This window comes from Polyergus mexicanus, unplaced genomic scaffold (genome assembly GCF_030449975.1).
Source record: "Polyergus mexicanus isolate NDT 795.1 unplaced genomic scaffold, iyPolMexi1.0 SCAF_22, whole genome shotgun sequence".
In the NCBI taxonomy this organism is placed as follows: domain Eukaryota; kingdom Metazoa; phylum Arthropoda; class Insecta; order Hymenoptera; family Formicidae; genus Polyergus; species Polyergus mexicanus.
In genome coordinates this window covers 63,611-80,203 of record NW_027223342.1, presented here as the reverse complement: position 1 = coordinate 80,203, position 16,593 = coordinate 63,611, and the positions used below count along the sequence as shown (strand labels likewise).

Below are 16,593 nucleotides of genomic sequence, written 5' to 3'. Positions count from 1 at the left end.
TTTGTCATTAAAACAAAATCACGTATAAAATTGTTTATATTTATGTAAATAAAATATATATCACTACTTATAACTTATAAAACATATAACTTATAAATAATACATAACTTATATATAAAATATATGTTATAACTTTATATAGAGATAAATTAAATTATTTATTGATATATAATATATAAAGTATAACACTGTTTATATATATATATATATATATATATATATATATATATATAAATGTGAAATATTTTTATCCCCCTAAATTATGCAAACGTTACATCGTGCATCGCGCTGTATAGTTTGTTTATATTGCTGACTTATGAATTGTTCTTACTCACCAATGAAATAATCCATTGACGTAACAAATGACTTTAAGTCCAACAAGCGCCCCCTCGGCGCTGTCGATGTCACAGATAAACTTCGGGACTCGCGGGTGCTGGTTGATGTTGTTGTTGTTGCTGCTGCTGCTGCTGCGGATGCGACTGTTGATTTTGAGTTTGATGTTGCTGTTGTTGCTGTTGCTGATGTTGCTGCAATGTTTGCTGTTGATGATGGCTATGATTGTGACTATGGTGGTGACTTTGTCGCGCCCTCATCATCTCGTATCTCTGTTTATAAAGATCGCGTTCCTGCTGAACCCGCGCCAGTTCGATCTTTATGCGCTGAACCTCGTTCTGCAAATTCCGATTAGTTGTCTCGAGGTCCTGGCGTTGCTGCAACCGTTTGCTCCTGCAGTTTTGAGCATAACCGCGATTCTTCAGCGTCCGCCGCTTCTGCTTCAGTCGCACGACCTTCGCATATTATTGTAAATTTATCTAATTAAATATATGTTACGGAAACAACATTTTCGTGTTTTACAACAAAAATTAAAACCGATATAATTTTTAATTTGAGCTAAAATTATATTGTGGACAAATGGTAATGATCTTTGTTGACGGATAGTAATGATGTTTTTATTTGCGAATCCTATTAAGAAATAAAATATGACAAAACTATAAATACAATATACAATTGATAAGATTTTTTTTATTAACAACCTACTTTACTTTTTTAAACCGTTTCTCTGAGAATTAATTTATGATTAAATTATTAAATAATTTATCTATGGCTCACAGTTTTGTGTCTAATATTTCTTTTTAATTTAATATTAGAGAGGGGATTTTTTAATAACACATGTGTAACTTTACGTGTGTGTGTGTGGGTGTTCTTTAATCTAAATTTAACATACATATAATGCATAAAGGATATACAGAGTGTCATAAAAAGAATAAGTTAACATTTTAAACTTTAAGAATTTCTAAACGCAGTTCAAAATTATTTAAAATTAATTATTTAAAATTAATGTAGTATATTTTATCGGACAGTCTCTTTCTGTCTTAAAATTCCATTATATAATATTTAGCTTCTGACAACATGGATGACTCACTCTTGTTCTATGTATTATTACTATTACATTTTTGATATAATATATTTCATATACTTTATAATTGCGCTGAAGATGGTCTAAAAAAAGGACCGAAACGTACGCTTTTTATGATTGTGTCTATCACTTAGTTAATATATTAATGTAATTTGATTATAATAAAACATATGTGCACAAATTACCGCGCTGATTCTTGATTGCCTTTTATTTTCTTCGTATTGTTCGATATTTCTATCAGATTAAAATGTGATTATCGTGCAATATTACACCGATTTTTATTTTTTATTTGAAGATATATTTATAATTGTACATGTTATGACATATCTTCACAACTGTGTGCAGACCACATAGACTTTTATATATTACATTAAAAACCACTAACACGGCTAAGTCTCATATGGTGAAATGTGATGCAAGGGCAACCATTTTCTCGATAGCCGGGTGTCGCAGAATTTGATAATCGTCTCTTGATAATATAATAGTAAACGGACATTTAAAAAAAAAAGCTAAGATAGTGAAGAATATCAAGAGTATATATAGTGTATATATAGTGTATAAAAATAAGAAATATGCTAATGACGCGCGCGTGGCTGTCATACTTGGCTGCCCAAGTAAATATCCTTAAAAAAAAAAAAATCGAAATTTTTCATTATAAGTACACAACTATCTTCTCTTATTTTTTCAAAAACTTTAACTAGACTTTTCTATTTACAAATAAAATATAATTTTTAACTTAAACTATATTTTGATGTATATTAAATACGCATCAAATATTTATAAATCAAAACTTCTATATGAAATATAGCAGCTTTTTTTATAAAAATAAGTGTTAATTTACAGCCTAATTGAATGCAATTAAAAAACAAAATTGGACACCTAATAAATATGATAGAAAATCTGTAATGAACATTTTATTTAATCTGTATATCCTTTCACCCAGAAAATGGCTGCCCTTGCGTCAGCTGTTAAATACGCATCAAATATTTATAAATCAAAACTTTTATATACAAGAGCTTTCCCTTTCAAGATAAGTGTCAATTTATAGTCTGGTTGAATTCAATTAAAAAACAAAATTTGACTTTCAATAAATGTGATAGAAAATCTATGATAAACATTTTATCTAATATATATATATATATATTCCTCTATCCAGAAAATGGAGTTGTAACAGCTTTAGCATCGGTGTTAACGATCTAGTTCTAGTATAATATAGGATAACTCGGGGGAAGATGTCATGTCGGGTAAGATGCCACTTTTCCATAATTTTTAATTTTTTTCGATGAAGAGTACCACTAATCTACTCAGCTAATCGCAATTAGTACAGGTGACGAAAACGACAATGTACAGTCATATTTTTATGCTAAATTTTTAAATTAATCAAGATAAGTTAAAAGGCTTATATATATGAAGCATATAATAACAGTCTAGAATATAAGATTATTATTACATAATACTTATGCCTTTAAATATGAGTGGATTTATTTAGATTATTATTTTTATTGTTAGTGGATCATGTAACCTATTTATTACAAACGCATGCACGTGTTTTATAATATTTTTAATTTTTACATTCAATATTTATTGTGGGGTAAGATGCCATATTTTTGTTGGATGACAGTTCTAGCATCTTATCCCGGTATCCAGATACCCATACAGCACAGAACATTGCAATTACATTGCAGCAATGTTACAATCTTGCAAGTTGCAATGAAATATTGTTGAGACATTATTGGAATATGGAATTGTAATATTTTATGAGAATGTTACAGCAACATTTCAAAAACATTACAAAAGACAGTTTTTGATAATCGCTACTTCGTTCGTTTACCACTATGCGGCGCGCGTTGCGTTATCTATCCCTTATTTAAGTTTTAATCACGATGGTTATATAAACCTTGCAAAAAGCAGTTAGTAATATTAAAGGTATAATAACTATTTTTACCAGATTAATTTGTCTGATACAATCCCAACACAGGAAATTCAGATATTGAATTGAGTGTTCAGAAATCGGACAAATAATTATCCGAAAAAAGTTAAAATTATCCGTTTATTGTCTACTTAAGATATGGAGTTTAATATTTATATAAATAAAATTTTAATTTTTATGAATTGAATTATTTAATCATTATCAGTTTCTTAAACTTGTAAATAATTTATAAAATAACGATGTTAATTAGATAACAGAAAATTGTTTAATAGTTCCCATTTTTATATAAAAGCAAAAATTTGATAATAATTTTTTAATATGCAAAATGCTTCAAAATTAATAGATAAACTTGGAAAATATATAAAGGCATCCACGAGAGACGAGAAAAAACTCGTTGTAATTGCGTAAATTCACAATCTTTTTTCTTATCTCTCTTGGATGTTTTTATATGTTCTCAAAGTTTATGTATTAAATTTGAAGCGTTTTGCATATTTGTAGCAATGTATTTAAATATTACAAATACATTGCACCGTAACATTACTGTAGTCTTACATTGAAATATTTCTGAGGGCGGACATTTCAACGTTGCCGCAGGCTTGCAGTAACATTGCAGAAACATTTCGCAACTTCTATGCAATATTACAATGTTTCAATGTAAGATCTATGCAACGTTTTTGCAATCTTTCGGTGCTGTATGGGTATCGACATCAAGTTACTGTCTGTGAAATCTAATCGCAAAAGTTAGTATTATACAATTTAGTATGATTACAACTATGTTGATTATTACGTAAAACATATTTTTAAAATTTATCTTGATTATATAATTCAAAAATATAGCGTGAAGAAATGACTCTATGCACTATTGCTTATACTAAACTCGATCAGCTGAGTAGATTAGGGATACTCTTTATCGAAAAACTTAAAAATTATGGAGCGTTGGCATTTCATCCAGTTGTTTACCATCTTACCTATATTTGAGAGAACTTTTGTTGTTGTTACTATTAAAATAATAAAAAAATTAAACTTGTTTAATTATAACCAAATACAAATATAATGACGATACTGTCGATTTGTTTCATTTTCTTTTGCTCATAATTAATAATTACAAAAATATTGTCTTTTAAAGTTAAATACGGCATCTTCCCTCGAGTTACCCTATAGAAGCCTGTGGTGCAAACAGAGAACAAGGGATTTCACTTACCTGTTCTCGCGGAGAACCATGGAGGCGTTTGTTGAGCTCGCGCACTGAGAGCGACACCAGGAGATCATCGTCCATGAGTTCGTCCTGAGGATTCGAGCCATTGCAATTGGAGTACAGGCCATTGGTCACACGGTGAGTCGGATTGCGTCCACTAGCGCCGCAGGAACTCACAGAACAGACACTTAATGGTCTCCCCGGTTGCATCGGTATCCCTTGCATGCTATCCTCCATTCCCTGCATCACACTCCCACTCGTGGGAAGCATTCCTCCTCCTGCGCTTGGACCGCTGTAGTACTCTAGATGATTCGACATCGCCAAGTATCCACCTATGCCAAAGATGTGAGCGTAATAATGAAGGATATAGAAAAATTCGTCAAAAAAGATAACGAAAATACCAACATGTATGAAAAGTAACAAGACGCTAGTTCCAAATCGTTTATTACAAATACGTACACCGGAAAAAAAAATTAGCTGCCGTAGCTAAAAACTGCGTGTGGTAACTAGATTCTAGTCGTAATATATGGACAGTGAACATCTTAGCTGTAACACCTATTTATTAGGTGCAACAGCAAACATCTTAGCTGTGATACCTATTTATTAGGTGCAACAACAAACATCTTAGCTGTGATACCTATTTATTAGGTGCAACAGCAAACATTTTAGCTGTGATACCTATTTATTAGGTGCAACAGCAACCGTTTTGCTGCAGTTTAGAAATTTACTTTGCAAACCATGATTGGCTATGATAGCGAAAATTTTTTTCCATGTAATTTTTGTTCTTTCCAAGCAACTGCTGATATATTCTTGATCTTTATTTTTTAAATTTCGCACATTTTATGTATAATACTGTACACTTTACTTAGTCAAAAGCGAGACTTTATGTAAAACAACATTTTTTGAAAATTTTTAAAAAATTTAATATGAAAATTACAGTCTCAAGATTATTTCATATAAGTATATAAAAGAGATATATAATGTTAAAATTAAAAGAAGAAAACATTAAATTGAGATTAACTATCAAAGTTTATTGTTGCCTCCTGTTCTTTTGCCTGTACTTACTTTGTAAGTAACTATCATCATCGAGGTGATTAAGTCTAATCTATATTACCGAACATGAGTGTTCGAAGAAAATTCATATGATTTCTCGCTTGTGATGTCATAATTCGATATGATATCAATAAGAAATCAGGGCTCTTTGAATCAATAGTTCTGAAATTCTATTATTGAGCTGTATGAAGATGTGTTTGATAAAAAAGCATGATTTTCGCAATATGAGTCATCATCAAGAAAAATAGTAGGTCAGTTTTTTCAGAGGAAATTATGATTATCGTTTTTATTGTTGTTATTGTATTATTATAGTTCTATTTGGACTAAATATTATTAGTATGTTTTTATAAAAGTATTTTTTCATTCGAGCGTGCAAACGCGAATAATGAGAATGTTGCGAGAAATTTATGAGCGTAATAATGCCCTTTTTATTTATTAGCAACGTTTTAAATGCGAAAATATATTTACAAACATGCTATATTGCGATGCACGTATATAAAATATATAAAAAAATTTGATTTAGCGATTTATTATCAAAATACGAAAATTATTTCAGTATCACAAAAATACTCAGATACCATCTTTTACCTTTAATTAGAATATTCTTTGTAAGCAACTCTCGTAATTATTTATCATTATCAGATTATTTACATCTTATTTAAGATCTTCTTAAAAAATTATTTATTTTATGTATAATTGAATAATAATTGAATAAATGTATAATTGAATAATAATTGAATAAATGTATAATTGAATAATAATTGAATATAAAAAAGTATTAGACAAATTAAATCAATTTATCCGTAAAATGTAAATTAATTTTCACGATTAATTATACTCATTAGATATTTTATCGTACATTCAGCATCCCTTTAAACAAAAACATAAATATCTATCCTAATACAGAATTGATTTTCTGTAAGTGATCTTATATGTAACTTTTACAGGATCTCTTCTGCTCGAATTTTTTACTTCAAATATAAAAACGAGATAATTACATTCACACCATATTTTATTAATATTAAGAATAAAAAAAATTGTAAACACGTGTTCTTCGAATCATAAACATTTTCGTACACAATAAAAGTTTATAAATATGCTTTGCAAATTTACATATACATCGGTCCATTTGATATTACATGCTGACGTAACATAGTGCATGAATAATCTATCAGTTTATTCGTAAACGATTCGATTCGACCGATAGTTTATAAGAGGTTGATGTAAAATATTTATTTATAAAAAACAAAAATTATTTTCAATAATTTTTTTAACTCTTCATATTTTTTTTTAACTTTATTAAAAACAATTTTTACTGTAATATCTTTCTATGCAATTACCCTAAATAAAGATGTTCTTATAAAACCCTTCACAATGACAGAGTATATAAGCGTAAAAATAACGAACGTAATCTCTGTAACTCGACGAAAAATGTTTGCAAATTTCCTATCTATGATAGTATAAGATCACAATTACACAAATATTAAAACAACGCACGTTGTAACGAAAATCTTATTTTTGGCGATTTTATACAATCTTACTCTAACTAATTGATCTACTGCTAAAATCGTTCTAAAGGATGCATCCCATACAGAAATTAATGTACAATATATTAGATATTTACTAGATGTTCTCAATGTATATTAGGGATATCCATGAATATGTAGGAAATAGCTATTAGACATACTTTAAATATCCAAATGTCCGCAATATACGACATCTTATAAATATCCACAGAATAACGCCAACGTCCACATTAGTGGATATACACATCAGTGTATTCATTGAATGTTGATTAAATTTTGGTCACAGAGTTAAGGTCTCATGAAACCTGAACATGACGTCTCATTCTCGGAACGTAATTTTCTGACGTTTGTTTGATGACAAAATTAAGACCAATTATAATAATAATATGTAATAACACATATTGATGTAATATATATATTATTATAAATGTATATAGTTTAATTTACAAAATTAAAGATTTTATTTGTATGGAAGTTAAGTTCAATTTTCAATAGATAATAACAAACGATTTTCACTTATTCAGACAGAAATAAGTGAAAATTGAAAATTTATCTGTCCAATTTTCTAAAAATCAGTTATCTGAATTACCCGATACAGGAATCGTATGAAAAATTAAACTGATAGAAATAATTATGATGTTGCTAATCGCACTTTGCAGGCTTTATATACGTTCATGACAAGAACTTGAATACGTGTATAGAAAATAAATAGTGCGCCGCATAGCGGTAAGCAAATGAACACGTAAATCTCTAATAAATAATATTGAAAAATACAATATATAATTTATTGTTATATTTTATTTATTTACATAATGCTACTCACCCGCGTGCCTGGTTGGACGCGGTAGATGCTGCAGCTCTTGGAAATGATGATGTGCCGGCGCGGCTGACCAGGACTCATGATGGGGTTCCGGGGTTTGTTCTTGAGGACAATGAGGTCTCAGGTCCAGCGGCTCTTGCCTCAAAGATTGCGTCAGCCAGCCCATGCCGCCCGTGCTCACTTGTATCTCATCCTGGACCAGCGCCGCCGGCGGCTGCTGCAGCTGCAGCAATATGCCCCCGCGATCGCGGGGATCGCGCGCATCCCGGTCGCCGCGGTGCAGCTGCAGCGGCGGCGGCGAGGCCGAGACGGGCGGCGTGTCCGGCGGCGTCCCCGGATGCGACAGCGTGGTGAGGTGCGCCGCGGCGACCGGCGGTGCCTTCACCAGGACTCCGTGCTGCACCTGAATGTGGGGCTGACCGTACAATGGATGCGGCTGTTCCAATTCGTGCGCAGGCGGTGTCAGCGGTGCCAGGGTCAGACTCTGCGGCTGCATCTGCCCAGGGAGCTGCACCACGCTACTGTTAACCATCACCGTTGGCGAATCCATTCGCACCTACGAAGCATAAATACATCGACGTCTCGATATTATATAATTACTTATATAATACAGAACATTACAGTAATATTGCTGCAATATTACTGTATAAATATTGTATAAATTGCTGCTATCCCATACAGCACAGAACATTGCAATTACATTGCAGCAATGTTACAATCTTGCAAGTTGCAATGAAATATCGTTGAGACATTATTGAGAATGTTACAGCAACATTTCAAAAACATTACAAAAGACAGTTTTTGATAATCGCTACTTCGTTCGTTTACCACTATGCGGCGCGCGTTACGTTATCTATCACGTATTTAAGTTTTAATCACGATGGTTATACAAAGCTTGCAAAAAGCAGTTAGTAATATTAAAGATATAATAACTATTTTTATCAGATTAATTTGTCTGATACAATCCCAACACAGGAAATTCAGATATTGAATTGAGTGTTCAGAAATCGGACAAATAATTATCCGAAAAAAGTTAAAATTATCCGTTTATTGTCTACTTAAGGTATGGATTTTAATATTTATATAAATAAAATTTTAATTTTTATGAATTAAATTATTTAATCATTATCAATTTCTTAAACTTGTAAATAATTTATAAAATAACGATGTTAATTAGATAACAGAAAATTGTTTAATAGTTCCCATTTTTATATAAAAGCAAAAATTTGATAATAACTTTTTTAATATGCAAAATGCTTCAAATTTAATAGATAAACTTGGAGAATGTGTAAAGACATCCACGAGAGACGAGAAAAAACTCGTTGTAATTGCGTAAATTCACAATCTTTTTCTTATCTCTCTTGGATGTTTTTATATATGTTCTCAAAGTTTATGTATTAAATTTGAAACGTTTTGCATATTTGTAGCAATGTATTTAAATATTACAAATACAATATTACAAATACATTGTACCGTAACATTACTGTAGTCTTACATTGAAATATTTCTGAGGGCGGACATTTCAACGTTGCCGCAGACTTGCAATAACATTGCAGAAACATTTCGCAACTTCTATGCAATATTACAATGTTTCAATGTAAGATCTATGCAACGTTTTTGCAATCTTTCGGTGCTGTATGGGATGTGGGTAGATTCAATCGAGAGATTCAAATTCTGATTTTTCTTGCATACACTGTGCATTATTTCCATGCGAAGTATGTGATGAAAAATTCCATAAGTATCGCGATTGAAATCTTTCGTGTAAATATTAAATATTATAAATATATATATTAAATATATATATATATATATATATATATATATATGTATATTAAATATAAAAATACATTAAATATTGAAACCTTTAATTTTCAATTAAATTATATAAAATAATATGTTGTTAATAAAAATATAGGAGAAAAAGGAGTAAGACGAAATTGGTAAGAGAAATCGCTCATTTTTCCAAGATGAATAAATAATGAGAACTCAATGCCCAACTCATTAGAGGCTTTTGATAATAATAAATAATTTTTTATAGTTTAAGTTTAATTTGTGAAGGAAAATAGATGATGCAATAAGAAACGTGTTTTTGATATAATCATATGTAACTTTTAGATGTTTGTTAAATTGTTATAAAGAATGGCATAATTGTAATAAACACTTTCGCTATTTTTTTTTATAAAATCATCGTCTGCTATAGCTGATAAATTGAAAAAACGCGTTAATAAAATATTAATATTTACCATTTTTCATATTGTAACATTGTTATGAGATGGATAAATATGGTACCTGTGGGGGGCAAACGTGGGGGGTAACGAATGTCGTAAAATATGTCATACGATACAGTTGTTCTATAGATCTGAATACAATTATTTAGCATAATCTATAAAGATTTCAAAAATAAATAATATAACTGAGAATATTGGTTTTTCAATAATATATTTAAATATATATAAACAAAGCAGTATTGATTTATCATTTTTATAAGTCAAAGTATCGTTTGCGCGATGACAATAATTGTGAAAGATTTTTTATCTCGCTTGAAGCACTCAACGATGAAAACATTCGACATTACAAGTAAATGAAAAAGAATCAAATTTTTTTTTCAATTCTTTGCTCCATCTTATTTGATATGTTTTAATACGGAAAAACAAAATGAAAAACGAATATTGCAACAATAAAATTTTATATAAATTTTGTTACTTAATCGAACTTAAATCTGGACGCCCTTAAAATAAATTATAATTACATAAAAAATAATATATGTTATTGTTAATAAATGTTTAATATATTAACGTACACTAATGCTCAGAATTTTCAAATAATCGATCCGAAAATTTCAAAATCGAAATTTTAAATTATACAGATTGCTCGAATCTAAAGATTTATTTAAACAGTTTGTATTGTCTTTAGACAATATATTGCGTAAAGTTAAACGATGTATTATAGACGGAGAAGATAATTAGATAATTAGAAGCTGTTTACTTTTTACAATAAGTATTAATTTTAATGAAAATTTTTTTAAGATCCGGACTAATCAATAACAACTGATTCTTCGATTCAAAATATAAAATATATCATTGGCTCCGTTCAAACTGTTTGTTACTTGAAGCTCAAACTTTTTACTTTCAACTGCTCAAACTATTTAATCATACATATCGTTCAAATTTCTTTTATCTAAAATTTAGTCATAGTATTCTGATGAAAAGCAAAATTTGTTTAATTACATATGTCTTTTCTGATAAAGATCATCACGCACACAATAAAATCATTAATGATTATTGTTTAATATATTCAAGTTTCTACTTTTATTCTTCCTTTTTATAAGATAAATGTAAGCCATTATTCAAGTATATTTAATTAATATGTATGTATAAGTAAGTAATACTAATTGTATTTTACATATTTACATGTAACGAAGAATGTATAAAAAATGAATTTTTTATTTATATTATTTCATATATTTTTATTATATACAGAGTGTCTATAAAATGTGTCCCCATCCTCTATATTTTGGAAACGGCTCAAAATTATGAAAAATACAAAATTATATGAAATACATGTTCAAGCATTTCGAATTTAGGTTGAGTTGTCTCTCCAAAGATGTGCCCCAAGAAAATGTATCCCAATTCAAAAATTTCAAATGGAACTTCTTATATTGCAGTATATCGTTTGAAAGGGCATAAGAAAAGAAAATTTTTGGCTTAAACCAGAGATTGATACTTCGATTCGTTCGAGAGTTATTTGGAGTCAAAGTTCGAAAGAGTCAGTTTTCAAAAAATCGTTACTCCCATTTAGAAAATCCTTAAAAAACGTTCAAGATGTGAAAGTGTTCGTCTTTTTAAGTCCTTACCATAAAAAAATCAGATTTTATCTTGTTTTTTTTTTAAAGGGTACACAAAAAACTGTTAAATTCAAGATGATGCCAAAATTTTTTTTTATAAGACCAAAGTCAAATCTGAATTTTTTTTATGGAAAGGACTTAAAAAGAATAAACACTTTCGCACCTTAAACGTTTTTTTAGAATTTTCCAAATGGGAGTAACGATTTTTTGAAAATTGGCTTTATCGAACTTTGACCTTAAATACCTCTCGAATAGATCACCGTATCAACCTACGATTCGCGCCAAAAAATTTCATTTTGTGACCTTTTAAATGATATACTATAATATAGGGGGTTTCATTTGAAATTTTTGAGTTGGGATCTCCCTGGGGCATCCCTTTGGAGAGGCAATTCCCCCTTAAAAGAATAGCCCCACAAAATTATCAAAAATGTATTTTGCGGTTTTTCATAATTTTGAGCCGTTTCCGAAATATAGGGAGTGGAGGACAGATTTTATAGACACTCTGTTTAATAAAAATATATAAAATAATATAAATATAAATTTTTCTTTTGTATATTCTTCGCTACATCTAGATATGTAAAATACAATTAGTATTGCTTAGTTATACATACACATATTAATTAAATATACTTAAATATACAAATCTAGATTTATTTTAATCAAAATACGATATAAAGATTCTATTGACAAAAATCATAAATAAAAATATCCTCTTGTTCGACATTGCTACAGGACTTCTTTATTTAACTTTTTAACTTTAGGGGTCTCAAAAAGCTTTTTTTTTTTGGTGATTTCTATTATATCTAAAAACTTTTATGTAAGATTATATGTGTTTATGTGTGTGTGTGTAATAAGATTATATGTGTTTATGTGTGTGTGTGTAATAATATTATTATATGCAAAAAATAGCAATGTATAGAATAGAATTTAAATGGTTCTAAAAAATAAACATGAAAATTTCAATTCTTCTCCTTAAAAAAAAAAAAAAAAAAAAAAAAAAAAAAAAAAAAAAAAATCAATTTTTTTATTATACAGATCATAAATATAAAAAGGTTAAAATTTAATAATAATTTTAATAATAAATAACAGATAATCTTTATAATTTTGTAAAAAAAATTGTGAAAGAAAAAATGTATTTATATATGCTTATTATATTTTATATACTCTAGAATTTATATACTATTTTAAATATAATTTATATACTAGATACACATAACTCTCTAAAATATAATCAATTTAATCAATCTGGCAAAAGAAAAATATTCTATTCGATTTTATATTGTAGAAAAATTTCGCATTATTTGTCTTTTTTCTATAAAGTTGCTTTAAAATTAAATTATTTTAATCTACATTTCAAACTTACGTAGAAAATTCTTTTAAACAATTGCGTATTTACATAAATTTACGTATTTATAATATATAGAAAAAAAATCTCGAGAAAAAAAAACAAAAAACAGAAACGCATTATTATCGACATGTAACGTAATTAAAATTAATTTAAAGATTTATAATTTCTTGATGGAAATGTTATCACATACATATACACACGAGCACATAAATTAAAATTTAGTTTTAAAATTAATAATCACATTTTTAACATGTTAAAAAATATAAGATTTTTATCATCTTCGAATTCGATTATTCTTTGTAAATAAATATAAAGTATTTTGCAATTATCGTGTAAAATTGAAAAAAAATTAATATAAAAACATGTAGCTTATAAATATTTATAAAAAGGAGTATAATTATACATTATATATTATATACATTGCAAATATATTATGTAATTTTATTTAAATATATTTTTTGGAATATTTAAAAAAATTTATTTTTACAAAAATATCATAAAATTCAAAATAATCATATAATTAAAAAAAAAATGCAATTATATTCTACAAATGTATAACTTTTGGAAAAAAAAGTAACGGGATAATAAGTTGGTCATCATTAAAAGCGTTCATTTTTTTTTTCTATGTCTCTCTATGCTAAACTGTGAGAAGAAATAAAGATTTACTCTGTGTGCAGTATTAGATTGATATATGCAATTGAATCAAATATTTTCCTGCCCTCTTAAATCGAAAAGTAAATTCACAGAGGTTGCGGGTGATCAAGAAGATATTTTCATAAACGTTTTTATGGGACGCTCACCTCTCGTTTGACGTCGGCGGGATCTAGATGATCGAGAACAAACTCCTGCACGTATTCTCTCGCTAGATGGTCCTCAGCTTCCATCTTAACCTCGTCGACCTCTACTTCCACTTCCTCTACCGCGTCAGTCGCGGTCGCATACGTGAGCGTCTCCTGGCTGCCGCCACCGCCACCGCTACCGCCTCCACCGTCGCCGCCACCACCTCCGCCACTACCCGAGCAACTTGTGATCGTCGTTTGTTGTGTTGAGACTACTTCTTTTCTTTATCAAATATTCCGGTAAAGAGAAAACTAGACAAATGACGTGCGCAGATCAGCAACGCCACGTGAGTAGCAAATCCGAAACTCCCAAATTCCGATGAGATTCTTTTGAAGCTTATCACTGAAGAGATATTCGAATACTAATTGTTAGTAAATTAACCAAGAGCAACGAGTTGTGATTTGTTAATGTGTGCTCTTAGCTTCTTGTTCCTTTTTTATTTCAGTTTTCCTACTAATTATGCTCATGTTCGTTTCCGAACTTGCCTTTGATTTCGATTCAAATGCCATATTTTGACGATTATAAGGAGATCCTTTTACATATGGTACATGTGTCTAAGAAATACGTAAATCGGTTGCGCAGGACGGCAATAGATTAAATAACTTGGCGAGGGGTCTTCCTCTCGAAAGGAGATAACGACGTAGTAACAACTTGCTTTTTGCAAGTCAAGTAAAAGATTAATCGTTCTTCCGGAATGCCACATTAAAGCAAAGTCAAGATAGATTACGGTAGATATGAGGCAATATTATGTGCGAAGTCGTTGGCATGTACCTTAATTAATTAAAAAGATACCTCTTTATGTAAGAAAAAAGAATTTGACTCGAGAAGAAGGATCTCACTTGTTTATTCTCACGATATTTCTATTCAGTTTTATCATATTCACTTTACAACACTGAGCATTGATCTTCTCACATTAACCACAATATCAGTTGTCGATATCCATCCGCAAACGCACTGAGCACACTTGAACACTTTTTCCCGCTAAAAAGCGAGTTTTCAGCGGTCTTTTCGTCCTGCAATCTTATCCGCGACTATCGTGTCTTTGCGATCAATCGTAAATTCTGATTTTTTCCCCCTACACCGCTCGACAAAATCGAGAAATATGTACATAACCTCCTAATTAGCGAAACATCGCTAAATCAAACGCCGTTGAACTCCACCCTCCGAAATCGATTCGTGGATCGAACAACCTCTTCTCCTCTGTCGATCCCACGCATACACACTATACTTCCTTTTTTATTTTTACGCTCTTAGAATGAAATCAGCAAAAGCGCAATTGACGGACTGAGAGAGAGAGAGAGAGAGATGAGGAAAAAGAAAAAGACGCGCTTAAGAAGAAGGAGAAAAAGCGATCGCGTGACAGACGGCAGTAGATACGCCGTCGGAGTGATGACTGGCCAGCCGTATTGCCGGGAGTAAATGCAGGTCGTGTCTTTGCGCGCAGGACAATCACGTGACGTCACACGCGGTAGGCGTGGTCGTCCGCTATTCGGTGTCTTTGACGCGCTCGATGATTGGCGCGTCCCGGATGGCGCCGCCATTTGTATGCTCCGCCCATATACCCCCTCCTCCCCGCCCCTCCCCAACCTCTCTCCCCCCACCAAACCGACGTAAATCTCTTTTGATCGCGCACCGCGCAGATCCGGTCATCCGAGGTGCCCATTAATTTCTAAAGTGATTATTATATAATTTTTCAGTTCGGGCGCGGATCGCGTGTAAGTTCTATCTCCGTCGCGCCTCTATCCCTCCTTCTTTCTCGTCGCTCCTCTTACTTCTTTCTCTCTTTCATGAGCCGGCGCCGATATTGCTCCGCATATCGCAAAGCCACATTCCCTCCTTTCGTCTACTTCTTATAGAACACGCCGTATATACTTCGCGGTTATTTTCACTTCTTTTCTTCTGAATTTCAATTTACCGGCGGTCGGTACAGATGACGGTTTTATCTGACAATCGCGATCTCCCAATCTAAATAAGACAAGATTTTCCGCACGGACTCCACGACGGTCGAAGATACGTAGGTTACAGGGTGTCGCTTATATGATGCGTCGTTCTCGTCTGAGAGAAGGAAGGAGATAAGTGTGAAATAAATACTTGCCGCGGGTATTTGATCGCTGATTAAAGAGAGAGAGAGAGAGAAAGAGAGATAACGGTCCGCATTTTTGAATTTCTGGCTCTCGAAATTGAAAGCCTATCTCAACGAAATTGATCGCTGCGCGATTTATTTCATATTTATGTGAATCATCTTTGACACGGTTAACGAGATGACCTTGTTGCTCATCAGACACGTGAATACCCATACAGCACAGAACATTGCAATTACATTGCAGTAATACTACAATCTTGCAAGTTGCAATGTAATATTGTTGAGACATTATTGGAACATATAATTGTAATATTTTATGAGAATGTTACAGCAACATTTCAAAAACATTACAAAAAACAGTTTTCGGTAATCGCTAGTTTGTTTGTTTACCGCTATGTGGCGCGCGTTGCGTGCTTAAATGCTCTATCCCGCATTTAAGTTTCAGTCACGATGATTACATAAAGCTTGCAAAGAGCGGCTAATAAGATTAAAGATATAACTATTTTTATCAATTTAATTTATCCGATACAATCCCAA

At 30.9% G+C, this 16,593-nt stretch overlaps 1 protein-coding gene across 1 annotated transcript; it reads right to left on the bottom strand.

Annotated features, from left to right (window-relative positions):
• Positions 1-256: 256 nt before the first annotated feature.
• Tj (traffic jam) lies at positions 257-14,191 on the bottom strand. Its single transcript, XM_070312356.1, has 4 exons — positions 13,934-14,191; positions 7,945-8,497; positions 4,549-4,874; positions 257-788 (listed from the first exon to the last, which is right to left on the bottom strand). Exons 1-4 carry the CDS (start codon positions 14,015-14,017, stop codon positions 405-407), a joined length of 1,347 nt encoding a protein of 448 aa, XP_070168457.1. The 5' UTR covers positions 14,018-14,191; the 3' UTR covers positions 257-404.
• Between the last annotated feature and the right edge of the window lie 2,402 nt (positions 14,192-16,593).

Excerpts from the sequence above, each read along its gene's own strand:
- Tj (XM_070312356.1), bottom strand. The coding sequence starts at position 14,017 with ATGGAAGCTGAGGACCATCTAGCGAGAGAATACGTGCAGGAGTTTGTT. Across the intron at positions 8,498-13,933 it reads CCGCCGACGTCAAACGAGAG|GTGCGAATGGATTCGCCAAC; the intron begins GTGAGCGTCCCA and ends TATGCTTCGTAG. Across the intron at positions 4,875-7,944 it reads GCGTCCAACCAGGCACGCGG|GTGGATACTTGGCGATGTCG; the intron begins GTGAGTAGCATT and ends TCTTTGGCATAG.